Below are 18,392 nucleotides of genomic sequence, written 5' to 3' on the forward strand. Positions count from 1 at the left end.
CCGGTCAAGCAGTATAATAGTATCGAGTCTATCGACCAAGGCTGATTTTCGAACTTGACCAAGGTAATAGTAGTATAAACATTTGGTATAAATTTAATGAAAATCCGTCAAAATTTGTAGGCATGAGAGCGCTTACAAGGTCAATTTTTGGAAAAAAAACGGAGTCATGATTGTGGCCAAGTCCCATAACACCAACAAAAAGTATCGAACAATGCTGATTTTTGAACTTGACCAAAGTATTAGTGGTATAAACATTTGGTATAAATTTAATGAAAATCTGTCAAAATTTGTAGGCATGAGAGCGCTTACAAGGTCAATTTTTGGATAAAACGGAGTCATTATTGCGGTCAAAGTCCTTAAACGCCAACAAAAAGTATCGACTAACGCTGATTTTCGAACTTGACCAAGGTAATAGTAGTATAAACATTTGGTATAAATTTAATGAAAATCCGTCAAAATTTGTAGGCATGAGAGCGCTTACAAGGTCAATTTTTGGATAAAACGGAGTCATGATTGTGGCCAAGTCCCATAACACCAACAAAAAGTATCGAACAATGCTGATTTTTGAACTTGACCAAAGTATTAGTGGTATAAACATTTGGTATAAATTTAATGAAAATCTGTCAAAATTTGTAGGCATGAGAGCGCTTACAAGAACAATTTTTGGATAAAACGGAGTCATTATTGCAGTCAAAGTCCCATAACGCCAACAAAAAGTATCAACCAATGCTGATTTTCGAACTTGACCAAGGTAGTAGTGGTATAAACATTTGGTATAAATTTAATGAAAATCCGTCAAAATTTGTAGGCATGAGAGCGCTTACAAGGTCAATTTTTGGATAAAACAGAGTCATTATTGCAGTCAAAGTCCCATAACTCCAACAAAAAGTATCGACCAATGCTGATTTTCGAACTTGACCAAGGTAATAGTAGTATAAACATTTGGTATAAATTTAATGAAAATCCGTCAAAATTTGTAGGCATGAGAGCGCTTACAAAAAGTGTGACGGACGGACGCACGGACCCACGGACGCACAGACACACGGACCCACGGACCCACGGACACACGGACCCACGGACGGACGGACGCCCGGCATTTCTATGTCCCCGCTCCGCGTTGCGGCGGGGGACAAAAAAACAGTACAAAACTATATTACCGCTATGCAAAACATGTGAAGGAAATGGAAGGGTGCCATTTATCCAGCGCCCCTATGGAAAGAAAAACTAATCATTGTTCATGAATTTCATTCAAGTTCTCATTAAAATAAGGACAACTATTCTATGAAAATAACAACTGTTTTACAACTGTTTATTAAATTTAACAATTACCGTATTCATTGCTAAAATATTAAACTCATGTTTATTCAATTTGTTGAGTTTTGTTGTTGTCAGAATACTTGTATTATTATTAAAAGAACTTGTAGCCAGATACTCTCTCTCTCTCTCTCTCTTTCTCTCTCTCTCTCCATATTCATATATGAATTAATCGTCATTAAAAAAAAAAAATTAAAAAAAAAAAAAAAAATCGACCTACCTACCCTATTTTAAAATTTCATGAAATAGGAAACACACATATTTTTTTTTTTGGCCTTAACAATGATGAAAAATAAATGCCCGGCATAAGATGTAAAGAACTGCAATATATAGGATCTCATGATTTGTAGTCAGGATATGATTTTCATCAAACAATTAAAGTGTTAAACTGAGGGGTAAAAATAACAGGGTGCAGCTCATGGAATGAAAGTTTAATTTGATTACATTTGAAAAAAAATATGAAAATTATAAGTAACAACTGTATTTTTAAAATTTCAAGAAAATTCCTGAATGTCCAAAAACTCTAAATAATAACCATGTATCTGCATAAAACAGAGATAACCTCATGTCTTATAAAAACAAGAGATGTTTGTGAAACATTTATGCCCCCCTCCCTTGGAAACATCCACAAAGAAAATGAACGTAAACTGCAAATAACTGTAATTTTTCTACGTCCAACGGCCATAACTCTGTCGAAAATTGCTCGATGGTACCCAATATCGAACTTGATCTAGATATTATCATGATAAACCTGTATACCAAATTTCATTTCAATATGTTCATCCTCTGCGAAGAAAATGAGCGGAAACTGCAAGAAAATAGAATTTTTCTAAGTCCAAGGGCTATAACTCTGTCGAAAATTGCTCGATTGTACCCAATATCGAACTTGACTTAGATATTATCATGATAAACCTATATACCAAATTTGATATCAATATGTTCATCCTCTGCAAAGAAAATGAGCGGAAACTGTTGGTGGACCGACAGACCGACCGACAGACAGCAGCAATTTTTAGCTTCGAAGGGGGCATAAAAACTAAATTAAATGTGTATTTAATGAGGCCGGGTCTAATTTTTTCTGCCCTAGATTTTTTAACGAAAATTTTTACATGAATTTCTACTGTTATAATTATTATTTTCAGATAAAAAAATAAGACATTTACCACACCGTTTGTTTAAGGGGTCATCTCAAAGTTTGTTAACTTTTAACATAGGACCATATGGGATTTTGCTTGAAATGTATCAATTTTGCACATTTTTAACAATTTTCTTAAACTTCTGCCCTAGGGATTTCTTTTTCTATTCTACATATTAAAGTCATTGCTAAAAGGCATCAAATGGTGAAATAAAACAAGAGGCCCATGGGCCACATCGCTCACCTGAGGAACAATAGGTATGATAAAATCAGCTTAATTGAGTCATAATACAAACTATCTGGACAATGTACAATAATACATGTTGATCCTGTATAAATAAAATCCATTTTCCCCTGGATATTCTTATGTTTATAATCATTAGTCCCTTTTCTAACAGGACGATTTTATAGTCATATCATATGTTGAGTATTGCAGCTCTCAAAAAGATCCTTAACAATTGTTTATATATGGGATATAAACGTACATAAACTCTGAACCTTCTTGTGAGGCCAAAGTCTTAACAATTATAAAGAATCATCTGGCTGATTAGTTTCTGAGAAGAAGATTTTTTAAAGATTTACCATATATATTCCTTTGTTAAACTTTGAACCCCCATTGTGGCCCCACCCTACCCCTGGGGATCATGATTTTCACAACTTTGAATTTACACTACCTGAGGACGCTTCCACACAAGTTTAAGCTTTCCTAGCTGATTAGTTTCTGAGAAGAAGATTTTTAAAGATTTACCATATATATTCCTATGTAAAACTTTGACCTTCCATTGTGGCCCCACCCTACCCCCGGGGGTCATGATTTTCACAACTTTGAATTTACACTACCTGAGGACGCTTCCACACAAGTTTAAGCTTTCCTAGCTGATTAGTTTCTGAGAAGAAGATTTTTAAAGATTTACCATATATATTCCTATGTAAAACTTTGACCTTCCATTGTGGCCCCACCCTACCCCCGGGGGTCATGATTTTCACAACTTTGAATCTACACTACCTGAGGATGCTTCCACACAAGTGTCAGCTTTCCTGGCTGATTAGTTTCTGAGAAGAAGATTTTTAAAGATTTACTCTATATATTCCTATGTAATAAAACTTCGACACCTCATTGTGGCCCCACCCTACCCCTGGGGATCATGAATTTCACAACTATGAATTTACACTACCTGAGGATGCTTCCACACAAGTTTCAGCTTTCCTGGTCTTATGGTTCATGAGAAGAAGATTTTTAAAGATTTACTCTATATATTCCTATGTTAAACTTCGACACCCCATTGTGGCCTAACCCTACCCCCGGGGGTCATGATTTTCATAACTGTGAATTTACACTACCTGAGGATGCTTCCACACAAGTTTCAGCTTTCCTGGTCTTATGGTTCATGAGAAGAAGATTTTTAAAGATTTACTCTATATATTCCTATGTTAAATTTCGACCCCAATTGTAGCCCCACCCTACCCCCGGGGGTCATGATGTTAACAAATTAGAATTTACACTACCTGAGGATGCTTCCACACAAGTTTCAGCTTTCCTGGTCTTATGGTTCACGAGAAGAAGATTTTTAAAGATTTACTCTATATATTCCTATGTAAAACTTTGACCCCCCATTGTGGCCCCACCCTACCCTCGAGGTTTCAGCTTTCCTGGTCTTATGGTTAATGAGAAGAAGATTTTTAAAGATTTACCCTATATATTCCTATGTTAAATTTCGACCCCCCATTGTGGCCCCACCCTACCCCCGGGGGTCATGATTTTCACAAATTAGAATTTACACTACCTGAGGATGCTTCCACACAAGTTTCAGCTTTCCTGGTCTTATGGTTAATGAGAAGAAGATTTTTAAAGATTTACCCTATATATTCCTATGTTAAATTTCGACCCCCAATTGTGGCCCCACCCTACCCCCGGGGGTCATGATTTTCACAAATTAGAGTTTACACTACCTGAGGATGCTTCCACACAAGTTTCAGCTTTCCTGGTCTTATGGTTCATGAGAAGAAGATTTTCAAAGATTTACTCTGTATATTCCTATGTAAAACTTCGACACCCCATTGTGGCCCCACCCTACCCCCGGGGGTCATGATTTTCACAAATTAGAATTTTCACTACCAGATGATGCTTCCACACAAGTTTCAGCTTTCCTGGTCTTATGGTTCATGAGAAGAAGATTTTTGAAAATTTCTCGAAAATTTTCATAAATTCCTAATTATCTCCCTTTGCAAAAGGGCGTGATCCTTAATTTTCACAAATTTAAATCCCCTTAGGCTAAGGATGCTTTGTGCCAAGTTTGGTTGAAATTGGCCCAGTGGTTCTTGAGAAGATGTTGAAAATGTGAAAAGTTTACAGACAGACGGACAGACGGACAGACGGACGGACAGACAGACAGACAGACGGACGACAGACAAAATTTGATCAGAATAGCTCACTTGAGCTTTCAGCTCGGTGAGCTAAAAATCCTTTTACCTCCTGGTTTGTTCCAGGGGTCTTATCAAAGTTGTTTTTTGTATGCCCAATTTACCAGTTTTTCAGATAATGGCTATTTTTTATTTGACAAAGATGAAAATGGTGATCTTTAAAATATTATTAAAACATTCAGACATATTTTAGTAATAAATAAATATATAACATCACACATTAAAGGTCATTAATATAAAATACATGGCTACTGTCTTGAAATATATGATTTAAGCTATATTTAGGTGGGTTAAGAAAACGTGACAGAGGGCTAGGCTTGCTGAACCCTCTTCACGTTTTCGACCCGAGCCCAAATATAGCTTATACTTTGAGACATTTATGTTTATTCCACAATATAATATCCATTTTACGCATCAAACGAGCTATTTTCAACAAATTTCGCTGAATATCTGCAGTTGAAACTATCACGCCATGGCGTCAACAAAACAAAAAGATGACGTCACAATACAAATGAAACGCTGCGCGAAAGCGTGCGTACTTGTTCTGTACTCGGCCTCGTTAAAAAAGATTTAAACAGGTGTTTTACAAAATGCAAGCCTTAAGTGAATGCAAATACATTGTATCACCCAGGGTTGACCTCAACTTCAAAACAAACATCAGTTGCAGACAAAGGTGTTCATTAATCTTCATATGACAGATAGAGATAAGCCTCTAAATTTTCTGCAGCAGGCAAGATAATTAATCTCAGGGGGTTAATTGTTCTGCTGTCTCATCCTTTTCTTCTAAATTTACAATAAGATTTGTTTTTTCAGAAATGATAGAATGGGGTTATTATCTGATTACCTGTTAAAATTAACAGCATTAAGGCAGAAAAAAATAAAATAAATTATAATAAAAATAAAATAGTGAAAAAGGATATCTTAATATATATCTTGATTTTAGAATTCAATAAAATTATCATAAATCATTGTGTACGGTATTTTAACCAAAATAAAGTATGAATATTATATTTTAAATCCATATTTCAAAGAATGTACACAATACTACACATCATTCAAAATTGACCTTAACTTCAAAACAAAGTTCATTTGCAGACACAGGCAGTGCAGTAATTAATCTCAATGTGACAGATAAAGATAAAGCTTAGGATTTTCTTCCTGTGGAAGGTGAATTAATCCCAAAGGACAAATATTGCACAACCTTCCTAGTATACAATGGTAACATTATCAGCAGTTATCTCTCTTGCCCATTCATTCTTATGCATAGTTAAGGAATCTACCCCACCACCCCAGCTCCAAACCAGAAGACATAGAGAACCAAACTTAGCATCAAAATATGTATTTCTGCCTACTGAACTACCATACCAAATTTGAACTTGATTGGGCAACCATAAAAAAGTTATTAGAAAAAAACAAAAAATTTGTGGACGGAAGAGTGACAGACGGACGGACATAAGGATGGACGGATCGAGTGATTACTATAGGGCACCCGCAAATCCTTGCAGGGCCCTAAATAAAATATGTTTGTTGTTATAATGTATGCTAAAATTGCTATTGTTAATCTTTTTACAGGGTTCATAATGAAATAATTATAATAAGTATAAAGAACCTAAGACATGGCGTTTTCCTTGCTATCATACAAAGAAAATACTACTACATTTACACTGTAATATTTTCTCAGGAACAGTCTTATGCCTTAAAATATCCCCGTAACAAAACTATGGAAACTGTTCTTACGGTGTTGTTTTTATTTACTTGTGTCTGAAAAACTATGAAAATTAATGTGGAAGACATATAATTCATCCTGTAAAGAGAGTTGTTACAGCATATCATCTTTTACTTTTTTTGTAGAAGTATTTAACATTTAGCGAGACATTTCTAATGATCAACCAAAATCTTTAACGTCAATCGTAGAATTATAAGCAAGATATAAGCTAGAGCTCACAATTTTGCTAGATTTTTAACTTGGTATTTCCTATTCAGCATTTAAAATGTAAACCAAAAAATGGTCTCATATCTGTGTATAAAGCTTTGTATCTTGCTTATAATTTGAAACTTAACACCCAAATATGGTTAGCAAATAGAAATTGTAAACAATTAAACAGAAGAAACATGCACTAAAACAAAGATTTAGTCTATATATTCCTATGTAAAACTTCGACTCCCCCATTGTGGCCCCACTTGAACTTTGAATCTACACTACTGATTTGACAAATTATTAATTTTCCCTAAACACATGTTCCATCTAAACTATGGCTCAAATAATGCCCCCCTTGGGACAAATAAATTCAGCCACACTTGTCTTTCATGTTCTTATTAGCTCCTAAGAATTTATCGTTGACAAACAAATATTTGGCATTGAAAGTTAATAAAATACAGGTACTTATAAAACATATATCTGGTTATGAAGCAAGGACAAAAAAAACCTCTATAAATATATTTATTTCAGATCTAACATTTTTAGTGTGTTTGCTATTAAGGAATAGGATTACCTCCCTTCGGTTGCTTTTCAACATTAGCGTACAATATATTGGACAAGAAAAATGAAAACTGTCATAAAATCATTGAATCTTGTGTGATTTCTGAACAATACTTGCAGGAGCACATTTTCAGATAGTGTTAACATATGTACAAATGTTGAGACAATTCCATGAAGAAGTTTAATAGTTTATAAAGGGAGGGGGGTCAAAATTGTGTCTACAGACAGACGAACAGGGCAATTCCAATGTTCCCCCCTAAATTTCGTTTGCAGGGGTATAAATATCTGTAAAAACGAAGAATATGGCACCAGGTTAACGGGTACAAATGTCAGTCAACATATCGTGCCTCAATTATACCTCATTGGTTAGAGGGTTGGCAGTGTATGCCAAAGGCTATGCCAATGAGTCTTGGTTGAGACTTGATTTTCAGCACCTCTTACAACTACATATATAAGACCAATGGAGTCCTTGCCTAAAACCAAAACTTAAATAAAATATTTTTTGGCATAAAGTCCATCTTAGGCACATCAATCAATAAATTAACATCTCTGAAGTTACTGTGGAATCATCAGATTTCGTGGGAGCCAATTTTCGTAGATTGCTGAAATTTTATAGGTTCGTGGGGACGTAATTTCGTGTATTTTCTTATACCTACAAAACGAAATATGACTTTATAACCCTAATATATAATTCGTGGAGGATGTTAATTCGTGGATGACAGGTACCCACAAATTCCACGAAAATTGAGCCACCACGAAATCTAATGATTCCACAGTATATGTACTGCAGAATTAAATCCATCAAAATCATTTTCATCTTCACAATCACCATGCAAAGAGTTCAAAACTTTTGCCTCGTCGCTTCACTGTCTACATTCACCATTTTGGCTAAAATTTACCTCTCAGAAGTTTACCACTCTTTTGCCTTTATTTTAAACTCTAGAAACTTTTTGAAAATCATCGACTGTCTTATCATATTTCATTCCAAACAATAGCCATCATTTTTTGTTCACAGCGATGCTAGGGGAAACATTGTATGACTTGTTCTCAAAAAACGTCAATAGTTGCACATAACAGTGGCAGATCTGAAATTTCGGCACAACATTTGTTGCACATTGCTCTCTTTGCCTGAAGACCGTACCAATGCGAATCAATATTTTATTACCTTTGAACATGGTGTCCTTATACTCTTCCTCTGCCTGTAGTACAATGGCATCATCTTCTCCTAGAATGTGAACTTTCTGGACAGCTCCATTCTCTAATGTCTCTCCTTCAATAAAAGGATAAAATGAGTATGTCTAATACAAGTACATAGTATGAAATAATTGAAAAATAAGTGATACAAATTGAGATTGAGAAAGCATACATGTACTTGAATATCAAATGATATTTTATATATATATATGTCACAGGTGGTGAAAAGTCAAGTCTCAACAGGGACTCGAACCCAGGGCCTCTGACGTACCGTGCCAGCGCTCTAACCACTGAGCTTTTGAGACCCGATATATTGACTGAAAGTCATACACCTGTGAACCCGGTAACATACTCCCCCTCTTGATAGAAATTCGTCCTCGAATTTACGAGTAGAATTCTACAAGTTAAGGAAATGTTGTGAAACATGTTCCTAGGGAGTGACCACGGGTTTACTTTCTATTAGGTTGGATCTGATCGGTACTGTAACTCTGTCGAAAATTGCTTAATCATACCCAAAATCAAACTTGACCTAGATATTATTATAAAAAATCTGCATACAAAATCTCTATATGTGCAATCTTTGCAAAGAAGAAAATGAATGTAAACCATTGGTGGACCAACCGACAGAGAGACAGACAGCATCAAAGCAACATGCCCTCCCTTCTTTGAAGAGGGGTATAAAAAGAATCACATCTTATTATGGACAATTGTAGAACTTTTGAAGGCGATTAAACATATTTTTCTAAAATTTAATTTTTTCTTTATTAAATTTAGAATTCTTCTGTAGGACAGATACCAGATTTTGGACTCTAAGATACTTTTTTGCGTTTTTTACAGCATCGATCTCTATAAATAAATGCAAATGTGAGATGAAAAGGGTATTCTATGAGAGTATACAAACTAAAGATATATCAAAAAAGTTCTAATATTTACTTTTTTTGCCACTGACTTGGGTTTTTTAATGATGACAATAGATGTTAGACAGATTTGCTTTTTAAAGTATATAGCTATAAGATTCACACACCGGCAAAGATGTGTTCTTACCTGGATGAAGGAAGAAACTGCATGGCCCAACTCTCAGTTCTCTTTTTCCCAGCTGTGGTTTTCCATGCTTGTCCACTACATCTTTAATTACACAGTATTGTCCTTTCCATAGGACCTTAATAGTCTCCTCTGATACCACCTCCTGTGTGCCAAAAACTCTTTAAAAAATCTTGTTGTTACTTTCAGTTATAATGCACAAACATCACAAAACTATGTACATATTTAAGCACTTTACATGAAAATAAACAATAAGTTCATAATTTTTGATAATATGTTAATATGACTTTCACATGCTCACTACATTACCCACCACACCAATCTCTGGAAAATAATGATCTGTCTCCACTCCAGTCAGCAGCCACTGCTCCCCAGCTATCCTAAACCACAACACAACCCAGAAAATTCAATTATGTCATTTTTTCTGCATTCATGAATGAATTTTTTCCCCCCTCAAAAGTACACTAAAAATACCTCTTCACTCCCTGGCTGTCGAGCATTGTCTGAGAGGCTTTTAGGACAATTCCATTATTTGGTGTTAAGGTAACACACTTTTCCAGAGAAACTACCTACAAAAACAACATTAACCACATCTTGCATACAGTCCCTGAAACGTTCTACTTTCCCACTTGAACAGTGAATGAACGGTAAGCGCACGCTGAGCAAACGGTGAGCGAACATTGAGTGCATGCTGAACGGAATTTGGTGAGCTAACGCAGAGAGCAAAGGGAGCACAAGCTGAATGGTGAACGCACGATGAACGATATGTGAATGCTTTGTGAACGCAAGATGAATGATTTATTTGGAGTGCCTAGGGAGTTATCCTTACATTGTAATTTGTCACTAATCAGGAAAAATACCTGTGCATCAGAAATATTAAAATCGTACGCGAAGTGTACATATGTACGTAAACAAACAGATAAGCGATTACATTTTGTTTTCATTATATATATGTACACTACGGCCAATGCGGATCCCGTATTTTCCCGCGACACTGTGATGGTGTTTTAATCTTTTCCGCGATACACCGTTGCGGTGTTATCTTTGCGGTGATCGCGGAGCCACGATTTTACCGCAATGGTGTAAGACACCGTAACAGGTGTGTGTTTTGTATCTGTGATTAAACCACAAAGAAGAAAAAAGTGCTGTTTTAATCATTGTTAGAATTTAGATATAGGTATTATTAGAAGAAAAAATCATTATTTTTTTTGAATTGTTTTTAACAAAAACTTCTAGAAAACTATTGCTACATGCATTTTGTACATATTGTACAAGAGCTCCAAACAAAATAATGAAATCAAAGGCCGGAACGGCCACAAAGGCATCAAACTGACATTTTCTTTTATATAGAATGATATCAATAATTTGAATTTCTGTTAATTTAATAGTCGTATATCAAATAATTTTAGACATAGAATAGAGAAGTATATGAATTATGTTTTGTGCTGCTTTAAAAACAAGAATAAGTTTATTTTCTTTTAAAATAGGTATTGGTGCTTTTATAATTCAGTAACTCATTATGGTTACAAAATTTGAAGAAATTTCAAAGTTCAAAAATAAATTATTTTCTTTAAACAATTTTCACAGGTTCATGATTTGAATACATTAACAGCATATGTCCCTAATTATAATAATAAAACATACTTTTATTAATTTCAATTCCCGTTTGTAACAAGATTCCCTATGGTACGGTTGTTTACAAACAAATCCACAACACGTGCTATCTAAAATGCTCGACCAGACCAACTACATAATCGTGCTTATTTTTAGCAACAAAATCACTAGATACGTTTATCGCTTACATTCATTTTGGAAACCGTGCCCGATAACAAATAAATTTACGTCGCAAATTTTATTTCTATCGGGCACGCTCTCCAATTAAAATGTAAGCGATAAACTAAAATAATATTTAGTGAATTTTTACACCTGATTGTATTCATCCGCCATTTCTAGATTAAGCAAATTTATACTTATGCAATGAGTTGTCAATAACCAGGTAGGCAAAGCTGGTTTTTTTGTACACAAACTTATTTCTTATGCGCATTTAAAAGGCGATGCAGAGCATGAATTTGGACGATTGCCAATCCAGACGATTGCTAGAAGGCTGTCGAGCATTAGCTCGACGCCTTAAAAATGACAATAACAAACTGTCAACCATCTCAAAAATCCATAAAACGAAATACAAATTCAAAGCAGAGCAACATTGTATTACGCAAATCATGCATAAACATGTACTTGAAAATTAGTTAAGTATTATTTTTTGGCATATGGTGAGTTGAAAATATGCCACTGATTTTATGAAGATAAATATTACGCAATGTACTATTATGAGGTCACTACCGTATGCATCAACTCAACTTGTCTGTTTCCCCCTCAATCTGACTCTTATTTAACTCATTAACTAATTTCTGCCCCCCCCCCCCCCTCTCTCTCTCTCTTGTTTTTAATAAATAAGATTTTATCTACATTTAAGACGGTCGGTGTTAATTATTGTTTATGCAACGGTTATGGTCAATCATTAAACAATTGCCACCTTGCAGGACAAGCGTCACCTGAATGAACATCCCGTTCACAGGTCACCCGTCTAATGCCTTGGGCCATTTAAATGATGAAGTAGGTGTTAAAATTAGGTAACGCTTGCATATACACAGCCACTTCTAGGTATCGAGAGTAAAAAACAATAGATTATAAATAACCGGACTGCAGTTTGACTTCAAGGGATCAAAGGTTTTGAGTGATCAATATTGTAACCTGCTAAGTTATTTTGGGAAAAAATTCAGGACCGGAGACTCACTTTGAGAGGGGTCATGATTTTCACAACTTTGAATCTACACTACCTGAGGATGCTTCCACACAAGTTTCAGCTTTCCTGGCTGATTAGTTTCTGAGAAGAAGATTTTTAAAGATTTACTCTATATATTCCCATGTTAAACTTTGACCCCCCCCCCCCCAATTGTGGCCCAACCCTACCTCCGGGGGTTATGATTTTCACAATTTTGAATCTACACTACCTGAGGATGCTTCCACACTAGTTTCAGCTTTCCTGGCTGATTAGTTTCTGAGAAGAAGATTTTTAAAGGTTTACTCTATATATTCCTATGTTAAACTTCAACCCCCCCCCCCCCCCCCCATTGTGCCCTACCCTACCCCCGGAGGTCATGATTTTCACAACTTTGAATCTAGTACACTACCTGAGGATGCTTCCACACAAGTTTCAGCTTTCCTGGCTGATTAGTTTCTGAGAAGAAGATTTTTTAACAATTTACTCTATATATTCCTTTTTTAAACTTCGACCCCCCCCCCCTCATTGTGGCTCCTCCCTACCCCCAGGGGTCATGATTTTCACAACTTTGAATCTACACTACCTGATAATGCTTCCATACAAGTTTCAGCTTTCCTGGCTGATTTGTTTCTGAGAAGAAGATTTTTAAAGATTTATTCTATATATTCCTACGTAAAACTTTGACACCCCCCCCCCTTGTGGCCCCACCCTTCCCCCGGGGGTCATGATTTTCACAACTTTGAATCTACACTACCTGAGGATGCTTCCATACAAGTTTCAGCTTTCCTGGCTGATTTGTTTTTGAGAAGAAGATTTTTTAAGATTTACTCTATATATTCCTATGTTAAACTTCGACCCCCCATTGTGGCCCCACCCTACCCCCGGGGGTCATGATTTTCATAACTTTGAATCTACACTACCTGAGGATGCTTCCACACAAGTGTCAGCTTTCCTGGCTGATTAGTTTCTGAGAAGAAGATTTTTAAAGATTTACTCTGTATATTCATATGTAAAACTTTGACCCCCCCATTGTGGCCCCACCCTTCCCCCGGGGGTCATGATTTTCACAAGTTTGAATCTTCACTACCTGAGGATGCTTTCACACAAGTTTCAGCTTTCCTGGTCTTATGGTTCGTGGGAAGAAGATTTTTGAAAATTTCTCGAAAATTTTCATAAATTCCTAATTATCTCCCTTTGCAAAAGGGCGTGGTTCTTAATTTTTTACAGCTTTGAATCCCCTTAAGCTAAGGATGCTTTGTGCCAAGTTTGGTTGAAATTGGCCCAATGGTTCTTGAGAAGATGTTGAAAATGTGAAAAGTTTACAGACAGACGGACAGACAGACGGACGACAGACAAAATGTGATCAGAATAGCTCACATTGAGCTAAAAGCTCAGGTGAGCTAAAAAGTAAAACATTAAAGGAGTTTGATTTATGCAATAACGCGTTACTATATAAGGTTGACAATAAATATCGTACGCACTTTAGGTAGACCGTCTATATTCGAACACAAACAATGCATAATTCAGACAGGTACATTGAAAAATTCCTGTGTTTACAGGTGTGTAACTATTACATAATACTTTCTGTCTGTGACTGCACTCGAGCTCTGACCACATGCCGTGAGACACCCCCTCTCTCTCTCTCTCTCTCTCTCTCTCTCTCTTTCTCTCTCTCATTCATATCAAATAACTAATATTTTATGTAATCTGGTAAAATAGTACATGTAGCCGTAACGGCATTCTGGTTGAAACGCAGATCTCTACATAAGCACATATGTTGTTGTAACGGGCGTTTTTGGAAATATATCATACCATGGACGTATATTTAAGTCCCTGAAAATATATACGCTTCTATCTTTACAGCATGAAGATAATATAATGCACGATTCAGACATGTATATAGAAAATCACAAGTACAGCAAAAATTTTAGAAAAGATATCCATGTGTTTTTGGTTGTGTATAACTATTACATAACTCTTCCTGCCTATGACAGCATCCGTGCTCTGTCCACGTGCCGTGAGAAATCTTATCAAATGTTGAGACACCTTTTCTCTCTCTCACTCACTTTCTTTCTCTCTTTCCCCCTAAATCAAAATACATACAGGGCTCGACATTAACGCTTGTCCGCTTGTCCGGTACCAGTTAAAAAAATATACGGACAAGTGAATATTGCTTGCCCCTTGTCCAGTCAAGTGCATTTTTATGTAAAGAAGTCTCCAACATAAAGAGTAAAGAAAGTGTTGTGATAGTCCCGTTATAAGTTTATCGATTAGTTATTTTGATTTTCGATCCCGACTTCAACTTGATCGGGATTGAAGTTCACTAATTACAAACAACTTTCAATATTGAACTGTAAAGGTGTGGATCTTAGTTCTTACACAGTACCAAACACACGTTATCAACAAGAAAGGAAGAACAGGTAGCAAAGATAAACTTCAGGATTATGGAAAGAAATGTAATTTATATTAGGTTTCATTCATCATTGATAGACTATGATGACTTTCCATGTTTAGTTTAAAAAACAGATGAGAAATCAATATAAGAGTTACATGTATTTTAAAACCTGATGCTAAATTTAAAATGGCTTGTAATTTGCCATGACAAAGCCACAGCTGACAAATCATGTTTAATGCTATATGGAACCAATACATTTAGGAAAGACGTCACTTTAAGTTTCCATTTAAGAAGTCAGGTTATTAATTATGGCAAGAATAATCAATAAATGACTTTATTTTAGTAATACAGAACTGTAGTTTTCAAGTTGACAATATTTGATCTTTAATATTGAAAAGTTTTTGGACAAGTGAAGTTGAAGTTCGGACAAGTAAATATCTTGGTCACTTGTCCGAATGGACAAGTAGGAAAAAAAGTTAATGTAGAGCCCTGATATAAAATTCCAAGAAATTTGAAAATTAAAACTTTCTTAATTTTTAACATGGCTAGAGGAATAGATAATGTATCACATATCTTTTAAAAAAATTTTTTACTTATTCACACAAACACACAAATCGTATGTTCATATAATGATTCCTATAGTGATTCAAAGTTTACATTCATTCAAACAATCACATTTTTACCATTTTGAAAAGTACAATTACTAGATGTATGTATAAAAAATTACTGTAACTGTGTTCTCGATTACTATCTCCAGTCCTGATCATTATAGTCTGTTTGTTAATTGTATTTTAATCGAGTGTTAAGTATATCATTAAGAGGTTATTTCATAGATGTATTTTGTAGACATTGTGTTATAAATACGCAGAAGAATTTTTTTTTTAATATAAATTTAAAAAACAAAATTTTCATTTGGTTAAAATTAAATTATTCTATCAAGAAAATTTCGCTGTTTGTAAAAACAGACTATATACTTCTATTTAGCATACCCCAAGTCACACCAATTGCTGCAGGGCACCCACCCCGACGGCAGCCACACAAATTTTGTATACACATACTGTACACGTAATGTTACACAACTCCCCATCCTCGGTTGGTCAACTATCACTGCGAAATTTTAACATGTGATGGATTCCCCAGAATATATAATCATTTGTATTTTTAAATCCCGGGTTTTGAACGACCAACATAAGTATTGGGTGACCCGTTGAACATCATACTTTTGCCAAATCGGAGAGGAATAAGTCAGTTTTTAAATACAAACGACGTTAACATTAACATTTTCTTATACAGACTGAACCTTATCTATTTTACAACGATTGATAAACAGGTTCTAGTGTACAGCTTATATTCATATATCTTTTGATGTCATGGATGTTAGCGCGAGGGGGTCATTGATGTAGGAAGAAGCCGGAGTACCCGAAAAAAACCATGAGTCCAAGCGGGCGACCACCATACCAATTCACATAAAACCGCTGTCGATTGCAGGGATCGAAACTCGGGTTGTAGCGTTGATAAGCAAATGCATTTTAAAACATTTTACCTCTATTTACCCTACATGTATTTTGCTATTCAATAATTCTATAAACGTATTTAAGAGAAATTACCAAATGTAAGGAATGTTTGATGGTAAGAACTAATTATGAAAGATTGTAAATGGAACGCCATTTAGTATCCCCTTTCCCGAGGCTAAATAGGATATTTTGGTGAAATGGTTACTAATTGAATTAATTGATAACTGATAATTATCAGCGTTGAATGTGCAAAAATTAAATTATATGTAATAATGCTATCGAGCATACAAAACAGTATAAAATATTTTGAATAAGCATAATTACATATGTTCCTTTTATTTCTCTATTTTTTTTTAAATAATAATTATTTGTAACAATCAACTCCATTTATAAAATAAATGAATATGAACTAATATTCATTAATACCAACAATCACATTTCCCATATAAGAAGAAATTGGGGGAGGTAACTCGCGTTAAAAACAAGAACAGTTTTCACCTGAGACTCAGGTTCCACGGTACCGCGAAGGTGTGGACAAGGTGAGAAGCTGTACCACGAGGATGCCTGGTTTTACCTGAGTTACCTGTGCTAAACCGCAATCAATTTTTTCACACCACGAGGACTTGTGGTAAATACGCAAACCGCGTTGGCCGTAGTGTATCATAATGAATTAAGCAGATAAAGAACTTTTATTTATTGTTTAAAGAGACAGTACAGCTGAAAACACATGTGTGAATAACTTTAGATTTATAGAGTTGAAATACATGAAAATCCCTTTCACATACTTAATTAACGTAATTATGAACTTCCGGAAATTCAAGGGTCGTACAAACCAGAATTATCTTAAATCGTTTATTTGTACCATGTGGACTTTGATTGACAGTAATTGACACGTGCTGAAAACTACAAGATCTTTGTCCCACTACTGTCATCATGGAAAACGAGGTTAAAGCGATTCTCTAAATGAAACACATCCTTTCTTACTTGATAATTTATAAATGGTTTACCAATTCAGGTTCATTTTAAAATGAATAGACATATATATGTCAAATAACCCCTCAAGGGGCCTCATTTATAAAAATAAATTTAGGTTGTAGCAACTCCTATACTAAACACGAAAAATACATGCTAACAAAATAATAATTGTGGTGATTTTAAAAACTTTGAACAGTTATTACCTATGAGAAGTAGAAAAGACATATTTTTATCAACAAACCTGTCCAGGAGATTCTTCGCGAGCCCTGCATGTGTTTTGTTTACGGTAAATACGCATCTGTAATAGTATAGAAGGCTGAACCCCGAACACGTTGCGATGTATTTATGTGAAATATAATTTTACTTAAACTTTCAGAAATATTGTATATATTTCTGATCGGACATCAACACTATTCTTGTAGTTAAAGACCTGCTCAATAATGTGAACTTTAAATATATGGATTAAATTTTGATTAAAGTAATGTTTCAGTTTCCTTCCAATTCATACTTTGGTGTTCCAAGTCAAAATAAATTAAAACAGACTGAACGATAAGTGAACGCTGAACGAACGGTAAGCACAATATGTATGCTTTGTGAATGCACAGTAAACGCACAATGAACGGTGAGCGCAAGCTGAGCGGAAAGCACAAGTGAAGGCATGGTGAGCACATGGTAAAAGCACAGAAAAATGGGAAAGTAGAACATTTCAAGGACTGTAATATCCTTATCATAATTTAACTGATCCCTGCATTTTGATTTTTCTTGCTGAAAAACACTTGCAAACTATAGCCTAAACAATAAAAACAAGCATTCTGAGAGTATTTCATAAGCAATACACGTCCCCTACCGGTTTATGAAAATTGTGAAAACAATGCATTGTTATGCAGAATATCGAACCCGAACATTAAAAAATTGGAATATAAAACATTAATTTTCTGGAAAATATGTCAACCAGATGCTACAAAAGTGTAAACTTGATCTGTAGTTTGACATTTTCAAGCTGTTCAGCAAAAATATTATTCCTCAAACGCATAAAGAAAAAAGTGTGGAAAACTGAAGTGGGACGGAGGGACGGACGCAGAGGAAAGCTATAGTCCCCTCCGGTGAAAACCGGTAGGGGACTAAAAACATAGGTAATCACA

General features: G+C 35.2%; 1 protein-coding gene across 1 annotated transcript in view; it reads right to left on the reverse strand.

Moving 5' to 3' along the window:
- The window catches only part of LOC105317102 (major vault protein), a 185,900-nt gene that overhangs the window by 100,735 nt on the left and 66,773 nt on the right, over positions 1 to 18,392 (reverse strand). Inside the window, exons 7-10 of the mRNA XM_066071463.1 lie at positions 10,059 to 10,153; positions 9,898 to 9,964; positions 9,588 to 9,729; positions 8,515 to 8,619 (exon numbers count right to left, since the gene is read on the reverse strand). Coding sequence (XP_065927535.1) covers positions 8,515 to 8,619; positions 9,588 to 9,729; positions 9,898 to 9,964; positions 10,059 to 10,153 — 409 coding nt within the window. The remainder of the gene's footprint in view (positions 1 to 8,514; positions 8,620 to 9,587; positions 9,730 to 9,897; positions 9,965 to 10,058; positions 10,154 to 18,392) is intronic.

This window comes from Magallana gigas, chromosome 9 (genome assembly GCF_963853765.1).
Source record: "Magallana gigas chromosome 9, xbMagGiga1.1, whole genome shotgun sequence".
NCBI classification, from domain to species: domain Eukaryota; kingdom Metazoa; phylum Mollusca; class Bivalvia; order Ostreida; family Ostreidae; genus Magallana; species Magallana gigas.